Source organism: Salmo salar, chromosome 02 (assembly GCF_965601325.2).
Source record: "Salmo salar chromosome 02, fSalSal1, whole genome shotgun sequence".
In the NCBI taxonomy this organism is placed as follows: domain Eukaryota; kingdom Metazoa; phylum Chordata; class Actinopteri; order Salmoniformes; family Salmonidae; genus Salmo; species Salmo salar.
Window position 1 is genome coordinate 19,927,958 of NC_138292.1, and position 20,551 is coordinate 19,948,508.

The 20,551-nt window shown below is 45.8% G+C and overlaps 1 protein-coding gene across 1 annotated transcript in view; it reads right to left on the reverse strand.

Moving 5' to 3' along the window:
• Positions 1-20,551, reverse strand: part of LOC106605813 (ceramide synthase 2) — a 128,795-nt gene that overhangs the window by 66,808 nt on the left and 41,436 nt on the right. The window contains exons 3-4 of the mRNA XM_082960583.1: positions 19,563-19,680; positions 18,808-18,926 (exon numbers count right to left, since the gene is read on the reverse strand). Of these exons, the coding sequence (XP_082816709.1) occupies positions 18,808-18,926; positions 19,563-19,680 (237 nt within the window). The remainder of the gene's footprint in view (positions 1-18,807; positions 18,927-19,562; positions 19,681-20,551) is intronic.

Genomic DNA, 20,551 nt, shown 5'->3' on the forward strand with positions numbered 1-20,551 from the left:
TGCTGACTACAGATAGAGACCTCCAGTACTGTACAACACAACACCTGCTGACTACAGATAGAGACCTCCAGTACTGTACAACACAACAACCTGCTGACTACAGATAGAGACCTCCAGTACTGTACAACACAACACCTGCTGACTACAGATAGAGACCTCCAGTACTGTACAACACAACAACCTGCTGACTACAGATAGAGACCTCCAGTACTGTACAACACAACAACCTGCTGACTACAGATAGAGACCTCCAGTACTGTACAACACAACAACCTGCTGACTACAGATAGAGACCTCCAGTACTGTACAACACAACAACCTGCTGACTACAGATAGAGACCTCCAGTACTGTACAACACAACACCTGCTGACTACAGATAGAGACCTCCAGTACTGTACAACACAACAACCTGCTGACTACAGATAGAGACCTCCAGTACTGTACAACACAACAACCTGCTGACTACAGATAGAGACCTCCAGTACTGTACAACACAACAACCTGCTGACTACAGATAGAGACCTCCAGTACTGTACAACACAACACCTGCTGACTACAGATAGAGACCTCCAGTACTGTACAACACAACAACCTGCTGACTACAGATAGAGACCTCCAGTACTGTACAACACAACACCCTGCTGACTACAGATAGAGACCTCCAGTACTGTACAACACAACAACCTGCTGACTACAGATAGAGACCTCCAGTACTGTACAACACAACACCTGCTGACTACAGATAGAGACCTCCAGTACTGTACAACACAACAACCTGCTGACTACAGATAGAGACCTCCAGTACTGTACAACACAACAACCTGCTGACTACAGATAGAGACCTCCAGTACTGTACAACAACACCTGCTGACTACAGATAGAGACCTCCAGTACTGTACAACACAACAACCTGCTGACTACAGATAGAGACCTCCAGTACTGTACAACACAACACCTGCTGACTACAGATAGAGACCTCCAGTACTGTACAACACAACAACCTGCTGACTACAGATAGAGACCTCCAGTACTGTACAACACAACAACCTGCTGACTACAGATAGAGACCTCCAGTACTGTACAACACAACAACCTGCTGACTACAGATAGAGACCTCCAGTACTGTACAACACAACAACCTGCTGACTACAGATAGAGACCTCCAGTACTGTACAACACAACACCTGCTGACTACAGATAGAGACCTCCAGTACTGTACAACACAACAACCTGCTGACTACAGATAGAGACCTCCAGTACTGTACAACACAACAACCTGCTGACTACAGATAGAGACCTCCAGTACTGTACAACACAACAACCTGCTGACTACAGATAGAGACCTCCAGTACTGTACAACACAACACCTGCTGACTACAGATAGAGACCTCCAGTACTGTACAACACAACACCCTGCTGACTACAGATAGAGACCTCCAGTACTGTACAACACAACACCTGCTGACTACAGATAGAGACCTCCAGTACTGTACAACACAACAACCTGCTGACTACAGATAGAGACCTCCAGTACTGTACAACAACACCTGCTGACTACAGATAGAGACCTCCAGTACTGTACAACACAACACCTGCTGACTACAGATAGAGACCTCCAGTACTGTACAACACAACAACCTGCTGACTACAGATAGAGACCTCCAGTACTGTACAACAACACCTGCTGACTACAGATAGAGACCTCCAGTACTGTACAACACAACACCCTGCTGACTACAGATAGAGACCTCCAGTACTGTACAACACAACACCCTGCTGACTACAGATAGAGACCTCCAGTACTGTACAACACAACAACCTGCTGACTACAGATAGAGACCTCCAGTACTGTACAACACAACAACCTGCTGACTACAGATAGAGACCTCCAGTACTGTACAACACAACAACCTGCTGACTACAGATAGAGACCTCCAGTACTGTACAACACAACAACCTGCTGACTACAGATAGAGACCTCCAGTACTGTACAACACAACAACCTGCTGACTACAGATAGAGACCTCCAGTACTGTACAACACAACAACCTGCTGACTACAGATAGAGACCTCCAGTACTGTACAACAACAACCTGCTGACTACAGATAGAGACCTCCAGTACTGTACAACACAACACCCTGCTGACTACAGATAGAGACCTCCAGTACTGTACAACACAACAACCTGCTGACTACAGATAGAGACCTCCAGTACTGTACAACACAACAACCTGCTGACTACAGATAGAGACCTCCAGTACTGTACAACACAACAACCTGCTGACTACAGATAGAGACCTCCAGTACTGTACAACACAACAACCTGCTGACTACAGATAGAGACCTCCAGTACTGTACAACACAACAACCTGCTGACTACAGATAGAGACCTCCAGTACTGTACAACACAACAACCTGCTGACTACAGATAGAGACCTCCAGTACTGTACAACACAACAACCTGCTGACTACAGATAGAGACCTCCAGTACTGTACAACACAACAACCTGCTGACTACAGATAGAGACCTCCAGTACTGTACAACACAACAACCTGCTGACTACAGATAGAGACCTCCAGTACTGTACAACACAACAACCTGCTGACTACAGATAGAGACCTCCAGTACTGTACAACACAACAACCTGCTGACTACAGATAGAGACCTCCAGTACTGTACAACACAACAACCTGCTGACTACAGATAGAGACCTCCAGTACTGTACAACACAACAACCTGCTGACTACAGATAGAGACCTCCAGTACTGTACAACACAACCTGCTGACTACAGATAGAGACCTCCAGTACTGTACAACACAACACCTGCTGACTACAGATAGAGACCTCCAGTACTGTACAACACAACAACCTGCTGACTACAGATAGAGACCTCCAGTACTGTACAACACAACAACCTGCTGACTACAGATAGAGACCTCCAGTACTGTACAACACAACACCTGCTGACTACAGATAGAGACCTCCAGTACTGTACAACACAACAACCTGCTGACTACAGATAGAGACCTCCAGTACTGTACAACACAACACCTGCTGACTACAGATAGAGACCTCCAGTACTGTACAACACAACACCTGCTGACTACAGATAGAGACCTCCAGTACTGTACAACACACCCTGCTGACTACAGATAGAGACCTCCAGTACTGTACAACACAACAACCTGCTGACTACAGATAGAGACCTCCAGTACTGTACAACACAACAACCTGCTGACTACAGATAGAGACCTCCAGTACTGTACAACACAACAACCTGCTGACTACAGATAGAGACCTCCAGTACTGTACAACACAACACCTGCTGACTACAGATAGAGACCTCCAGTACTGTACAACACAACAACCTGCTGACTACAGATAGAGACCTCCAGTACTGTACAACACAACCTGCTGACTACAGATAGAGACCTCCAGTACTGTACAACACAACACCTGCTGACTACAGATAGAGACCTCCAGTACTGTACAACACAACACCTGCTGACTACAGATAGAGACCTCCAGTACTGTACAACACAACAACCTGCTGACTACAGATAGAGACCTCCAGTACTGTACAACACAACAACCTGCTGACTACAGATAGAGACCTCCAGTACTGTACAACAACACCTGCTGACTACAGATAGAGACCTCCAGTACTGTACAACACAACAACCTGCTGACTACAGATAGAGACCTCCAGTACTGTACAACACAACAACCTGCTGACTACAGATAGAGACCTCCAGTACTGTACAACACAACACCTGCTGACTACAGATAGAGACCTCCAGTACTGTACAACACAACAACCTGCTGACTACAGATAGAGACCTCCAGTACTGTACAACACAACAACCTGCTGACTACAGATAGAGACCTCCAGTACTGTACAACACAACAACCTGCTGACTACAGATAGAGACCTCCAGTACTGTACAACACAACAACCTGCTGACTACAGATAGAGACCTCCAGTACTGTACAACAACCCTGCTGACTACAGATAGAGACCTCCAGTACTGTACAACACAACACCTGCTGACTACAGATAGAGACCTCCAGTACTGTACAACACAACAACCTGCTGACTACAGATAGAGACCTCCAGTACTGTACAACACAACAACCTGCTGACTACAGATAGAGACCTCCAGTACTGTACAACACAACCCTGCTGACTACAGATAGAGACCTCCAGTACTGTACAACACAACAACCTGCTGACTACAGATAGAGACCTCCAGTACTGTACAACACAACAACCTGCTGACTACAGATAGAGACCTCCAGTACTGTACAACACAACAACCTGCTGACTACAGATAGAGACCTCCAGTACTGTACAACACAACAACCTGCTGACTACAGATAGAGACCTCCAGTACTGTACAACACAACAACCTGCTGACTACAGATAGAGACCTCCAGTACTGTACAACACAACAACCTGCTGACTACAGATAGAGACCTCCAGTACTGTACAACACAACAACCTGCTGACTACAGATAGAGACCTCCAGTACTGTACAACACAACAACCTGCTGACTACAGATAGAGACCTCCAGTACTGTACAACACAACAACCTGCTGACTACAGATAGAGACCTCCAGTACTGTACAACACACACCTGCTGACTACAGATAGAGACCTCCAGTACTGTACAACACAACAACCTGCTGACTACAGATAGAGACCTCCAGTACTGTACAACACAACAACCTGCTGACTACAGATAGAGACCTCCAGTACTGTACAACACAACAACCTGCTGACTACAGATAGAGACCTCCAGTACTGTACAACACAACACCTGCTGACTACAGATAGAGACCTCCAGTACTGTACAACACAACAACCTGCTGACTACAGATAGAGACCTCCAGTACTGTACAACACAACACCTGCTGACTACAGATAGAGACCTCCAGTACTGTACAACACAACAACCTGCTGACTACAGATAGAGACCTCCAGTACTGTACAACACAACAACCTGCTGACTACAGATAGAGACCTCCAGTACTGTACAACACAACAACCTGCTGACTACAGATAGAGACCTCCAGTACTGTACAACACAACAACCTGCTGACTACAGATAGAGACCTCCAGTACTGTACAACACAACACCCTGCTGACTACAGATAGAGACCTCCAGTACTGTACAACACAACAACCTGCTGACTACAGATAGAGACCTCCAGTACTGTACAACACAACAACCTGCTGACTACAGATAGAGACCTCCAGTACTGTACAACACAACACCTGCTGACTACAGATAGAGACCTCCAGTACTGTACAACACAACACCCTGCTGACTACAGATAGAGACCTCCAGTACTGTACAACACAACAACCTGCTGACTACAGATAGAGACCTCCAGTACTGTACAACACAACAACCTGCTGACTACAGATAGAGACCTCCAGTACTGTACAACAACCTGCTGACTACAGATAGAGACCTCCAGTACTGTACAACACAACACCCTGCTGACTACAGATAGAGACCTCCAGTACTGTACAACACAACACCCTGCTGACTACAGATAGAGACCTCCAGTACTGTACAACACAACAACCTGCTGACTACAGATAGAGACCTCCAGTACTGTACAACACAACAACCTGCTGACTACAGATAGAGACCTCCAGTACTGTACAACACCCTGCTGACTACAGATAGAGACCTCCAGTACTGTACAACACAACAACCTGCTGACTACAGATAGAGACCTCCAGTACTGTACAACACAACAACCTGCTGACTACAGATAGAGACCTCCAGTACTGTACAACAACCTGCTGACTACAGATAGAGACCTCCAGTACTGTACAACACAACACCCTGCTGACTACAGATAGAGACCTCCAGTACTGTACAACACAACAACCTGCTGACTACAGATAGAGACCTCCAGTACTGTACAACACAACAACCTGCTGACTACAGATAGAGACCTCCAGTACTGTACAACACAACAACCTGCTGACTACAGATAGAGACCTCCAGTACTGTACAAACACACCTGCTGACTACAGATAGAGACCTCCAGTACTGTACAACACAACAACCTGCTGACTACAGATAGAGACCTCCAGTACTGTACAACACAACACCTGCTGACTACAGATAGAGACCTCCAGTACTGTACAACACAACAACCTGCTGACTACAGATAGAGACCTCCAGTACTGTACAACACAACACCCTGCTGACTACAGATAGAGACCTCCAGTACTGTACAACACAACAACCTGCTGACTACAGATAGAGACCTCCAGTACTGTACAACACACCTGCTGACTACAGATAGAGACCTCCAGTACTGTACAACACAACACCTGCTGACTACAGATAGAGACCTCCAGTACTGTACAACACAACAACCTGCTGACTACAGATAGAGACCTCCAGTACTGTACAACACAACAACCTGCTGACTACAGATAGAGACCTCCAGTACTGTACAACACAACACCTGCTGACTACAGATAGAGACCTCCAGTACTGTACAACACAACACCCTGCTGACTACAGATAGAGACCTCCAGTACTGTACAACACAACAACCTGCTGACTACAGATAGAGACCTCCAGTACTGTACAACACAACAACCTGCTGACTACAGATAGAGACCTCCAGTACTGTACAACACAACAACCTGCTGACTACAGATAGAGACCTCCAGTACTGTACAACACAACAACCTGCTGACTACAGATAGAGACCTCCAGTACTGTACAACACAACAACCTGCTGACTACAGATAGAGACCTCCAGTACTGTACAACACAACAACCTGCTGACTACAGATAGAGACCTCCAGTACTGTACAACACAACACCCTGCTGACTACAGATAGAGACCTCCAGTACTGTACAACACAACACCCTGCTGACTACAGATAGAGACCTCCAGTACTGTACAACACAACAACCTGCTGACTACAGATAGAGACCTCCAGTACTGTACAACACAACAACCTGCTGACTACAGATAGAGACCTCCAGTACTGTACAACACACACCTGCTGACTACAGATAGAGACCTCCAGTACTGTACAACACAACACCTGCTGACTACAGATAGAGACCTCCAGTACTGTACAACACAACAACCTGCTGACTACAGATAGAGACCTCCAGTACTGTACAACACAACAACCTGCTGACTACAGATAGAGACCTCCAGTACTGTACAACACAACAACCTGCTGACTACAGATAGAGACCTCCAGTACTGTACAACACAACACCTGCTGACTACAGATAGAGACCTCCAGTACTGTACAACACAACAACCTGCTGACTACAGATAGAGACCTCCAGTACTGTACAACACAACAACCTGCTGACTACAGATAGAGACCTCCAGTACTGTACAACACAACAACCTGCTGACTACAGATAGAGACCTCCAGTACTGTACACACACACCTGCTGACTACAGATAGAGACCTCCAGTACTGTACAACACAACAACCTGCTGACTACAGATAGAGACCTCCAGTACTGTACAACACAACACCTGCTGACTACAGATAGAGACCTCCAGTACTGTACAACACAACAACCTGCTGACTACAGATAGAGACCTCCAGTACTGTACAACACAACAACCTGCTGACTACAGATAGAGACCTCCAGTACTGTACAACACAACAACCTGCTGACTACAGATAGAGACCTCCAGTACTGTACAACACAACAACCTGCTGACTACAGATAGAGACCTCCAGTACTGTACAACACAACACCTGCTGACTACAGATAGAGACCTCCAGTACTGTACAACACAACACCTGCTGACTACAGATAGAGACCTCCAGTACTGTACAACACAACAACCTGCTGACTACAGATAGAGACCTCCAGTACTGTACAACAACCTGCTGACTACAGATAGAGACCTCCAGTACTGTACAACACAACAACCTGCTGACTACAGATAGAGACCTCCAGTACTGTACAACACAACACCTGCTGACTACAGATAGAGACCTCCAGTACTGTACAACACAACACCCTGCTGACTACAGATAGAGACCTCCAGTACTGTACAACACCACCTGCTGACTACAGATAGAGACCTCCAGTACTGTACAACACAACAACCTGCTGACTACAGATAGAGACCTCCAGTACTGTACAACACAACAACCTGCTGACTACAGATAGAGACCTCCAGTACTGTACAACACAACAACCTGCTGACTACAGATAGAGACCTCCAGTACTGTACAACACAACACCCTGCTGACTACAGATAGAGACCTCCAGTACTGTACAACACAACACCTGCTGACTACAGATAGAGACCTCCAGTACTGTACAACACAACACCTGCTGACTACAGATAGAGACCTCCAGTACTGTACAACACAACAACCTGCTGACTACAGATAGAGACCTCCAGTACTGTACAACACAACAACCTGCTGACTACAGATAGAGACCTCCAGTACTGTACAACACACCTGCTGACTACAGATAGAGACCTCCAGTACTGTACAACACAACACCCTGCTGACTACAGATAGAGACCTCCAGTACTGTACAACACAACAACCTGCTGACTACAGATAGAGACCTCCAGTACTGTACAACACAACAACCTGCTGACTACAGATAGAGACCTCCAGTACTGTACAACAACCCTGCTGACTACAGATAGAGACCTCCAGTACTGTACAACACCCTGCTGACTACAGATAGAGACCTCCAGTACTGTACAACACAACAACCTGCTGACTACAGATAGAGACCTCCAGTACTGTACAACACAACAACCTGCTGACTACAGATAGAGACCTCCAGTACTGTACAACAACCTGCTGACTACAGATAGAGACCTCCAGTACTGTACAACACAACACCCTGCTGACTACAGATAGAGACCTCCAGTACTGTACAACACAACACCCTGCTGACTACAGATAGAGACCTCCAGTACTGTACAACACAACAACCTGCTGACTACAGATAGAGACCTCCAGTACTGTACAACACAACAACCTGCTGACTACAGATAGAGACCTCCAGTACTGTACAACACCCTGCTGACTACAGATAGAGACCTCCAGTACTGTACAACACAACAACCTGCTGACTACAGATAGAGACCTCCAGTACTGTACAACACAACAACCTGCTGACTACAGATAGAGACCTCCAGTACTGTACAACAACCTGCTGACTACAGATAGAGACCTCCAGTACTGTACAACACAACACCCTGCTGACTACAGATAGAGACCTCCAGTACTGTACAACACAACAACCTGCTGACTACAGATAGAGACCTCCAGTACTGTACAACACAACAACCTGCTGACTACAGATAGAGACCTCCAGTACTGTACAACACAACCCTGCTGACTACAGATAGAGACCTCCAGTACTGTACAACACAACAACCTGCTGACTACAGATAGAGACCTCCAGTACTGTACAACACAACAACCTGCTGACTACAGATAGAGACCTCCAGTACTGTACAACAACCTGCTGACTACAGATAGAGACCTCCAGTACTGTACAACACAACAACCTGCTGACTACAGATAGAGACCTCCAGTACTGTACAACACAACAACCTGCTGACTACAGATAGAGACCTCCAGTACTGTACAACACAACAACCTGCTGACTACAGATAGAGACCTCCAGTACTGTACAACAACCCTGCTGACTACAGATAGAGACCTCCAGTACTGTACAACACAACAACCTGCTGACTACAGATAGAGACCTCCAGTACTGTACAACACAACAACCTGCTGACTACAGATAGAGACCTCCAGTACTGTACAACAACCTGCTGACTACAGATAGAGACCTCCAGTACTGTACAACACAACACCCTGCTGACTACAGATAGAGACCTCCAGTACTGTACAACACAACAACCTGCTGACTACAGATAGAGACCTCCAGTACTGTACAACACAACAACCTGCTGACTACAGATAGAGACCTCCAGTACTGTACAACAACCTGCTGACTACAGATAGAGACCTCCAGTACTGTACAACACAACACCCTGCTGACTACAGATAGAGACCTCCAGTACTGTACAACACAACAACCTGCTGACTACAGATAGAGACCTCCAGTACTGTACAACACAACAACCTGCTGACTACAGATAGAGACCTCCAGTACTGTACAACAACCTGCTGACTACAGATAGAGACCTCCAGTACTGTACAACACAACACCCTGCTGACTACAGATAGAGACCTCCAGTACTGTACAACACAACACCCTGCTGACTACAGATAGAGACCTCCAGTACTGTACAACACAACAACCTGCTGACTACAGATAGAGACCTCCAGTACTGTACAACACAACAACCTGCTGACTACAGATAGAGACCTCCAGTACTGTACAACAACACCTGCTGACTACAGATAGAGACCTCCAGTACTGTACAACACAACAACCTGCTGACTACAGATAGAGACCTCCAGTACTGTACAACACAACAACCTGCTGACTACAGATAGAGACCTCCAGTACTGTACACACAACCTGCTGACTACAGATAGAGACCTCCAGTACTGTACAACACAACACCCTGCTGACTACAGATAGAGACCTCCAGTACTGTACAACACAACAACCTGCTGACTACAGATAGAGACCTCCAGTACTGTACAACAAAACAACCTGCTGACTACAGATAGAGACCTCCAGTACTGTACAACACAACAACCTGCTGACTACAGATAGAGACCTCCAGTACTGTACAACACCCTGCTGACTACAGATAGAGACCTCCAGTACTGTACAACACAACAACCTGCTGACTACAGATAGAGACCTCCAGTACTGTACAACAACCTGCTGACTACAGATAGAGACCTCCAGTACTGTACAACACAACAACCTGCTGACTACAGATAGAGACCTCCAGTACTGTACAACACAACAACCTGCTGACTACAGATAGAGACCTCCAGTACTGTACAACACAACAACCTGCTGACTACAGATAGAGACCTCCAGTACTGTACAACACAACAACCTGCTGACTACAGATAGAGACCTCCAGTACTGTACAACACAACACCTGCTGACTACAGATAGAGACCTCCAGTACTGTACAACACAACAACCTGCTGACTACAGATAGAGACCTCCAGTACTGTACAACACAACAACCTGCTGACTACAGATAGAGACCTCCAGTACTGTACAACACAACAACCTGCTGACTACAGATAGAGACCTCCAGTACTGTACAACACAACAACCTGCTGACTACAGATAGAGACCTCCAGTACTGTACAACACAACAACCTGCTGACTACAGATAGAGACCTCCAGTACTGTACAACACAACAACCTGCTGACTACAGATAGAGACCTCCAGTACTGTACAACAACCTGCTGACTACAGATAGAGACCTCCAGTACTGTACAACACAACACCCTGCTGACTACAGATAGAGACCTCCAGTACTGTACAACACAACACCCTGCTGACTACAGATAGAGACCTCCAGTACTGTACAACACAACAACCTGCTGACTACAGATAGAGACCTCCAGTACTGTACAACACCCTGCTGATTACAGATAGAGACCTCCAGTACTGTACAACACCCTGCTGACTACAGATAGAGACCTCCAGTACTGTACAACACAACAACCTGCTGACTACAGATAGAGACCTCCAGTACTGTACAACACAACAACCTGCTGACTACAGATAGAGACCTCCAGTACTGTACAACAACCTGCTGACTACAGATAGAGACCTCCAGTACTGTACAACACAACACCCTGCTGACTACAGATAGAGACCTCCAGTACTGTACAACACAACAACCTGCTGACTACAGATAGAGACCTCCAGTACTGTACAACACAACAACCTGCTGACTACAGATAGAGACCTCCAGTACTGTACAACACAACAACCTGCTGACTACAGATAGAGACCTCCAGTACTGTACACACACCCTGCTGACTACAGATAGAGACCTCCAGTACTGTACAACACAACAACCTGCTGACTACAGATAGAGACCTCCAGTACTGTACAACAACCTGCTGACTACAGATAGAGACCTCCAGTACTGTACAACACAACAACCTGCTGACTACAGATAGAGACCTCCAGTACTGTACAACACAACAACCTGCTGACTACAGATAGAGACCTCCAGTACTGTACAACACAACAACCTGCTGACTACAGATAGAGACCTCCAGTACTGTACAACACAACACCCTGCTGACTACAGATAGAGACCTCCAGTACTGTACAACACCATGCTGACTACAGATAGAGACCTCCAGTACTGTACAACACAACAACCTGCTGACTACAGATAGAGACCTCCAGTACTGTACAACACAACAACCTGCTGACTACAGATAGAGACCTCCAGTACTGTACAACAACCTGCTGACTACAGATAGAGACCTCCAGTACTGTACAACACCATGCTGACTACAGATAGAGACCTCCAGTACTGTACAACACCATGCTGACTACAGATAGAGACCTCCAGTACTGTAAAACACAACACCCTGCTGACTACAGATAGAGACCTCCAGTACTGTACAACACCATGCTGACTACAGATAGAGACCTCCAGTACTGTACAACACAACAACCTGCTGACTACAGATAGAGACCTCCAGTACTGTACAACACAACAACCTGCTGACTACAGATAGAGACCTCCAGTACTGTACAACACAACAACCTGCTGACTACAGATAGAGACCTCCAGTACTGTACAACACAACACCCTGCTGACTACAGATAGAAACCTCCAGTACTGTACAACACAACACCCTGCTGACTACAGATAGAGACCTCCAGTACTGTACAACAACCTGCTGACTACAGATAGAGACCTCCAGTACTGTACAACACAACAACCTGCTGACTACAGATAGAGACCTCCAGTACTGTACAACAACCTGCTGACTACAGATAGAGACCTCCAGTACTGTACAACACAACACCCTGCTGACTACAGATAGAGACCTCCAGTACTGTACAAGACAACACCCTGCTGACTACAGATAGAGACCTCCAGTACTGTAAAACACAACAACCTGCTGACTACAGATAGAGACCTCCAGTACTGTACAACACCCTGCTGATTACAGATAGAGACGTCCAGTACTGTACAACACCCTGCTGACTACAGATAGAGACCTCCAGTACTGTACAACACAACAACCTGCTGACTACAGATAGAGACCTCCAGTACTGTACAACACAACAACCTGCTGACTACAGATAGAGACCTCCAGTACTGTACAACAACCTGCTGACTACAGATAGACCTCCAGTACTGTACAACACAACACCCTGATGACTACAGATAGAGACCTCCAGTACTGTACAACACAACAACCTGCTGACTACAGATAGAGACCTCCAGTACTGTACAACACAACAACCTGCTGACTACAGATAGAGACCTCCAGTACTGTACAACACCCTGCTGACTACAGATAGAGACCTCCAGTACTGTACAACACAACAACCTGCTGACTACAGATAGAGACCTCCAGTACTGTACAACACAACAACCTGCATCCTACAGATAGAGACCTCCAGTACTGTACAACAACCTGCTGACTACAGATAGAGACCTCCAGTACTGTACAACACAACACCCTGCTGACTACAGATAGAGACCTCCAGTACTGTACAACACAACACCCTGCTGAATACAGATAGAAACCTCCAGTACTGTACAACACAACACCCTGCTGACTACAGATAGAGACCTCCAGTACTGTACAACAACCTGCTGACTACAGATAGAGACCTCCAGTACTGTACAACACAACAACCTGCATCCTACAGATAGAGACCTCCAGTACTGTACAACAACCTGCTGACTACAGATAGAGACCTCCAGTACTGTACAACACAACACCCTGCTGACTACAGATAGAGACCTCCAGTACTGTACAACACAACACCCTGCTGACTACAGATAGAGACCTCCAGTACTGTACAACACAACAACCTGCTGACTACAGATAGAGACCTCCAGTACTGTACAACACAACAACCTGCTGACTACAGATAGAGACCTCCAGTACTGTACAACACAACAACCTGCTGACTACAGATAGAGACCTCCAGTACTGTACAACAACCTGCTGACTACAGATAGAGACCTCCAGTACTGTACAACACAACACCCTGCTGACTACAGATAGAGACCTCCAGTACTGTACAACACAACAACCTGCTGACTACAGATAGAGACCTCCAGTACTGTACAACACAACAACCTGCTGACTACAGATAGAGACCTCCAGTACTGTACAACACAACAACCTGCTGACTACAGATAGAGACCTCCAGTACTGTACAACACCATGCTGACTACAGATAGAGACCTCCAGTACTGTACAACACAACAACCTGCTGACTACAGATAGAGACCTCCAGTACTGTACAACACAACAACCTGCTGACTACAGATAGAGACCTCCAGTACTGTACAACACAACACCCTGCTGACTACAGATAGAGACCTCCAGTACTGTACAACACCATGCTGACTACAGATAGAGACCTCCAGTACTGTACAACACAACAACCTGCTGACTACAGATAGAGACCTCCAGTACTGTACAACACAACAACCTGCTGACTACAGATAGAGACCTCCAGTACTGTACAACACAACAACCTGCTGACTACAGATAGAGACCTCCAGTACTGTACAACACAACACCCTGCTGACTACAGATAGAAACCTCCAGTACTGTACAACACAACACCCTGCTGACTACAGATAGAGACCTCCAGTACTGTACAACACAACACCCTGCTGACTACAGATAGAGACCTCCAGTACTGTACAACAACCTGCTGACTACAGATAGAGACCTCCAGTACTGTACAACACAACAACCTGCTGACTACAGATAGAGACCTCCAGTACTGTACAACACAACAACCTGCTGACTACAGATAGAGACCTCCAGTACTGTACAACACAACAACCTGCTGACTACAGATAGAGACCTCCAGTACTGTACAACACAACAACCTGCTGACTACAGATAGAGACCTCCAGTACTGTACACACAACCTGCTGACTACAGATAGAGACCTCCAGTACTGTACAACACAACACCCTGCTGACTACAGATAGAGACCTCCAGTACTGTACAACACAACAACCTGCTGACTACAGATAGAGACCTCCAGTACTGTACAACACAACAACCTGCTGACTACAGATAGAGACCTCCAGTACTGTACAACACCCTGCTGACTACAGATAGAGACCTCCAGTACTGTACAACACAACAACCTGCTGACTACAGATAGAGACCTCCAGTACTGTACAACACAACAACCTGCTGACTACAGATAGAGACCTCCAGTACTGTACAACAACCTGCTGACTACAGATAGAGACCTCCAGTACTGTACAACACAACACCCTGCTGACTACAGATAGAGACCTCCAGTACTGTACAACACAACACCCTGCTGACTACAGATAGAGACCTCCAGTACTGTACAACACAACAACCTGCTGACTACAGATAGAGACCTCCAGTACTGTACAACACCCTGCTGACTACAGATAGAGACCTCCAGTACTGTACAACACAACAACCTGCTGACTACAGATAGAGACCTCCAGTACTGTACAACACAACACCCTGCTGACTACAGATAGAGACCTCCAGTACTGTACAACACAACACCTGCTGACTACAGATAGAGACCTCCAGTACTGTACAACACAACACCCTGCTGACTACAGATAGAGACCTCCAGTACTGTACAACACAACAACCTGCTGACTACAGATAGAGACCTCCAGTACTGTACAACACAACAACCTGCTGACTACAGATAGAGACCTCCAGTACTGTACAACACAACAACCTGCTGACTACAGATAGAGACCTCCAGTACTGTACAACACAACACCCTGCTGACTACAGATAGAGACCTCCAGTACTGTACAACACAACAACCTGCTGACTACAGATAGAGACCTCCAGTACTGTACAACACAACAACCTGCTGACTACAGATAGAGACCTCCAGTACTGTACAACACACACCTGCTGACTACAGATAGAGACCTCCAGTACTGTACAACACAACAACCTGCTGACTACAGATAGAGACCTCCAGTACTGTACAACACCATGCTGACTACAGATAGAGACCTCCAGTACTGTACAACACAACAACCTGCTGACTACAGATAGAGACCTCCAGTACTGTACAACACAACAACCTGCTGACTACAGATAGAGACCTCCAGTACTGTACAACACAACAACCTGCTGACTACAGATAGAGACCTCCAGTACTGTACAACACAACAACCTGCTGACTACAGATAGAGACCTCCAGTACTGTACAACACAACAACCTGCTGACTACAGATAGAGACCTCCAGTACTGTACAACACAACAACCTGCTGACTACAGATAGAGACCTCCAGTACTGTACAACACAACAACCTGCTGACTACAGATAGAGACCTCCAGTACTGTACAACACAACACCCTGCTGACTACAGATAGAGACCTCCAGTACTGTACAACACAACACCCTGCTGACTACAGATAGAGACCTCCAGTACTGTACAACACAACACCCTGCTGACTACAGATAGAGACCTCCAGTACTGTACAACACCATGCTGACTACAGATAGAGACCTCCAGTACTGTACAACACAACAACCTGCTGACTACAGATAGAGACCTCCAGTACTGTACAACACCCTGCTGACTACAGATAGAGACCTCCAGTACTGTACAACACAACACCCTGCTGACTACAGATAGAGACCTCCAGTACTGTACAACACAACACCCTGCTGACTACAGATAGAGACGTCCAGTACTGTACAACACAACACCCTGCTGACTACAGATAGAGACCTCCAGTACTGTACAACACCCTGCTGACTACAGATAGAGACCTCCAGTACTGTACAACACAACAACCTGCTGACTACAGATAGAGACCTCCAGTACTGTACAACAACCTGCTGACTACAGATAGAGACGTCCAGTACTGTACAACACAACAACCTGCTGACTACAGATAGAGACGTCCAGTACTGTACAACACAACAACCTGCTGACTACAGATAGAGACCTCCAGTACTGTACAACACAACACCCTGCTGACTACAGATAGAGACCTCCAGTACTGTACAACACAACAACCTGCTGACTACAGATAGAGACGTCCAGTACTGTACAACACAACACCCTGCTGACTACAGATAGAGACCTCCAGTACTGTACAACACAACACCCTGCTGACTACAGATAGAGACCTCCAGTACTGTACAACACAACAACCTGCTGACTACAGATAGAGACCTCCAGTACTGTACAACACAACAACCTGCTGACTACAGATATAGGAGGAGGTGAAAGAAAGGAAGACATAGAGAGAAATAATACACTCAGCAGGGGAATAAGGGAGAGAGAGATTAAGTGGAAGGAGAGAGAGAAGGCTGAGAGAGAGTAGGATACCACAGTGTGAGAAACAGAGAGACACTAGACAAAGGGAGAGAGAGAGGGACAGTGAGGCTGTGTGAAGAGAAACACTAGACTGATTCAGGACAGGGATGTCGCAATACACACACAGTGACTCACACCATTAACAATGAACAACTCACGCATGCACGCACGCACACACACAGACTGAACAGAGAATACCGTCTCAATACAAATCACATCCATAATCTCATGAGAATCATCTGTGTGAATTTGACGATAATGACATAATGATATGATGGTGCCTCTAGTGATTGTGATATTAACTACAGGTTGTTATCTACACTAGTGATTGTGATATTAACTACAGGTTGTTATCTACACTAGTGATTGTGATATTAACTACAGGTTGTTATCTACACTAGTGATTGTGATATTAACTACAGGTTGTATCTACACTAGTGATTGTGATATTAACTACAGGTTGTATCTACACTAGTGATTGTGATATTAACTACAGGTTGTTATCTACACTAGTGATTGTGATATTAACTACAGGTTGTTATCTACACTAGTGATTGTGATATTAACTACAGGTTGTTATCTACACTAGTGATTGTGATATTAACTACAGGTTGTATCTACACTAGTGATTGTGATATTAACTACAGGTTGTATCTACACTAGTGATTGTGATATTAACTACAGGTTGTTATCTACACTAGTGATTGTGATATTAATCTCAGTATTAGTGTAACACAGCCACTGTCTCATGTAGTGATCTCAGTATTAGTGTAACACAGCCACTATCTCAGTCCAATAACAATGACACACACTGTTGGGATATAAATTGATTCTGCTGATAGGGCCAAACTGTCTCCTGGGACTGGTGAGGAATGCGAGGGGCAGGCGGCGCATGTCGTGGGGGGGTGTGTGTGTGTGTGTGTGTGTGTGTGTGTGTGTGGTGTGTGTGTGTGTGTGTGTGTGGCCCGGGGGGTAGGAGGAGCCTTGATAAAACCAGGCTGGAAATATAATGAGTGTCAGATATACTGTAAATAGACTCATGCTTTAACACTCAGACGTGCTCACAGGCCAATGTCAGCACGTGTGTGTGTCTGTGCATGTGGGTGTGTTGGTGAGAGATTTGCATTGAGCAGCTGTTTGTGAAGCTGTTGTGTTGTTATCTTGTTTTGTGCCTGTGTTCATGCGTGTGTGTGTGCGTGTGTATGCATATGGGTATTTGTGCATGTGTGTGTGTGTGTGTGTGTGTGTGTGTGTGTGTGTGTGTGTGTGTACCTGGCCTCTTTGAACTTCTTCAGTAGACTGGGTCGGTCCTGGTTCCTGCGTCTCCTGAACCATCTCTGCACCTGTCTCTCTGAACAACCTGTCTGCTTACACAGACTGTCTATAGAACTCTGTAGGAGGGAGGGAGAGCGGGGGATAGGGGGAGAGAGAAAGGGAGGAGGGAGAGAGAGAGAAGGGTAGAAAGGGATACAGTTTAGCAAAATGATTTGTGTGGTACTGTATACAGATGTAGGATCTTAATTTGAGTCAGTTTGTGTGGTGCTGTATACAGATGTAGGATCTTAACTTGAGTCAGTTTGTGTGGTGCTGTACACAGATGTAGGATCTTAACTTGAGTCAGTTTGTGTGGTGGTGTACACAGATGTAGGATCTTAACTTGAGTCAGCTTGTGTGGTGCTGTATACAGATGTAGGATCTTAATTTGAGTCAGTTTGCTACAGCAGGAAAATAATTCTGCAGCAACAGGATATGTGAATCATTATATGGATTATAATTAGGGGTTGATACATTTTTCGTTAGGGCAAATCAAGTCTGAAATGACAAACTTTAGAAGCCTTTTAAAAACGAAAATACACTACAAGTTTACATTCCCTGCTGTGCAGAATTTTTTTTGCAACAAAAGACTGAACAAATTAAGATCTGTAGCAATTGTGTAGTGCTAATGTGTTCATGTGTGTGCGTGCGTATCTGTGTGCATGTGTCTCTGTGCTTGCGTGCATTGGTGTAGTCTTTTTTAGTCGTGTTACCTGTGAGGGGTTCTTGGTTGTGGTACAGTAGAATGACTCTAGTATGGGGTTGTGTGACACTGTGAGCCGAACTTTCTCCTTCACCCCCATGACAGCAGCCAGTGGGGTGGCCACTAACCTGCACACACAGAGAGGGGGAGAGAGGGATAAGATGGGAGGAGAGAGAGAGAGAGAGAGAGAGAGGGCATGGTATTGCTGGGCGCAATTGTTCAGTTGATTGGAGCATGTGGGTTTGATATTATTATGAGGGAGGATGGAGAGGTATGAAGGGAGGGAGAGAAAGTGATAGAGAGAGTGGAGAGTGACAGAGAAAGGTTACGTCTTGATTGATTGCTATGGCTAAGCTAACACACGACATACAGGTGGGTTCTAAAAATATGAGAGAAGGGGAGAAGAGAGGGAAGGAAAGGACACAGAGGAGAAGAGGAAGCAGAGATATGATCAGAGTGACTCAGTGAAAACAGACCGAGATTAAATTACAGATTGAAGGTAAAATAATGTAATTAAAGATTAGCGGAGGAGAGGACAAGATGGACAGAGGGAAGAGGGAGAGAGGGAGGGAGGGAGAAAAAGGTTGGAGCATGTGGAGGAGGGAGGGGGAGAGGGAGAGGCAAAGGAATATAAACATGTAGACATATGGGTGAAAGAGAAGAGGTATAAACATGTAGACAGATGGGTGAAAGAGAAGAGGTATAAACACATGTAGACAGATGGGGGAAAGAGAAGAGGTATAAACACATGTAGACAGATGGGGGAAAGAGAAGAGGTATAAACACATGTAGACAGATGGGGGAAGAGAAGAGGTATAAACACATGTAGACAGATGGGGGGAAGAGAAGAGGTATAAACACATGTAGACAGATGGGGGGAAGAGAAGAGGTATAAACACATGTAGACAGATGGGGGGGGGAAGAGAAGAGGTATAAACAGATGTAGACAGATGGGGGAAGAGAAGAGGTATAAACACATGTAGACAGATGGGGGGAAGA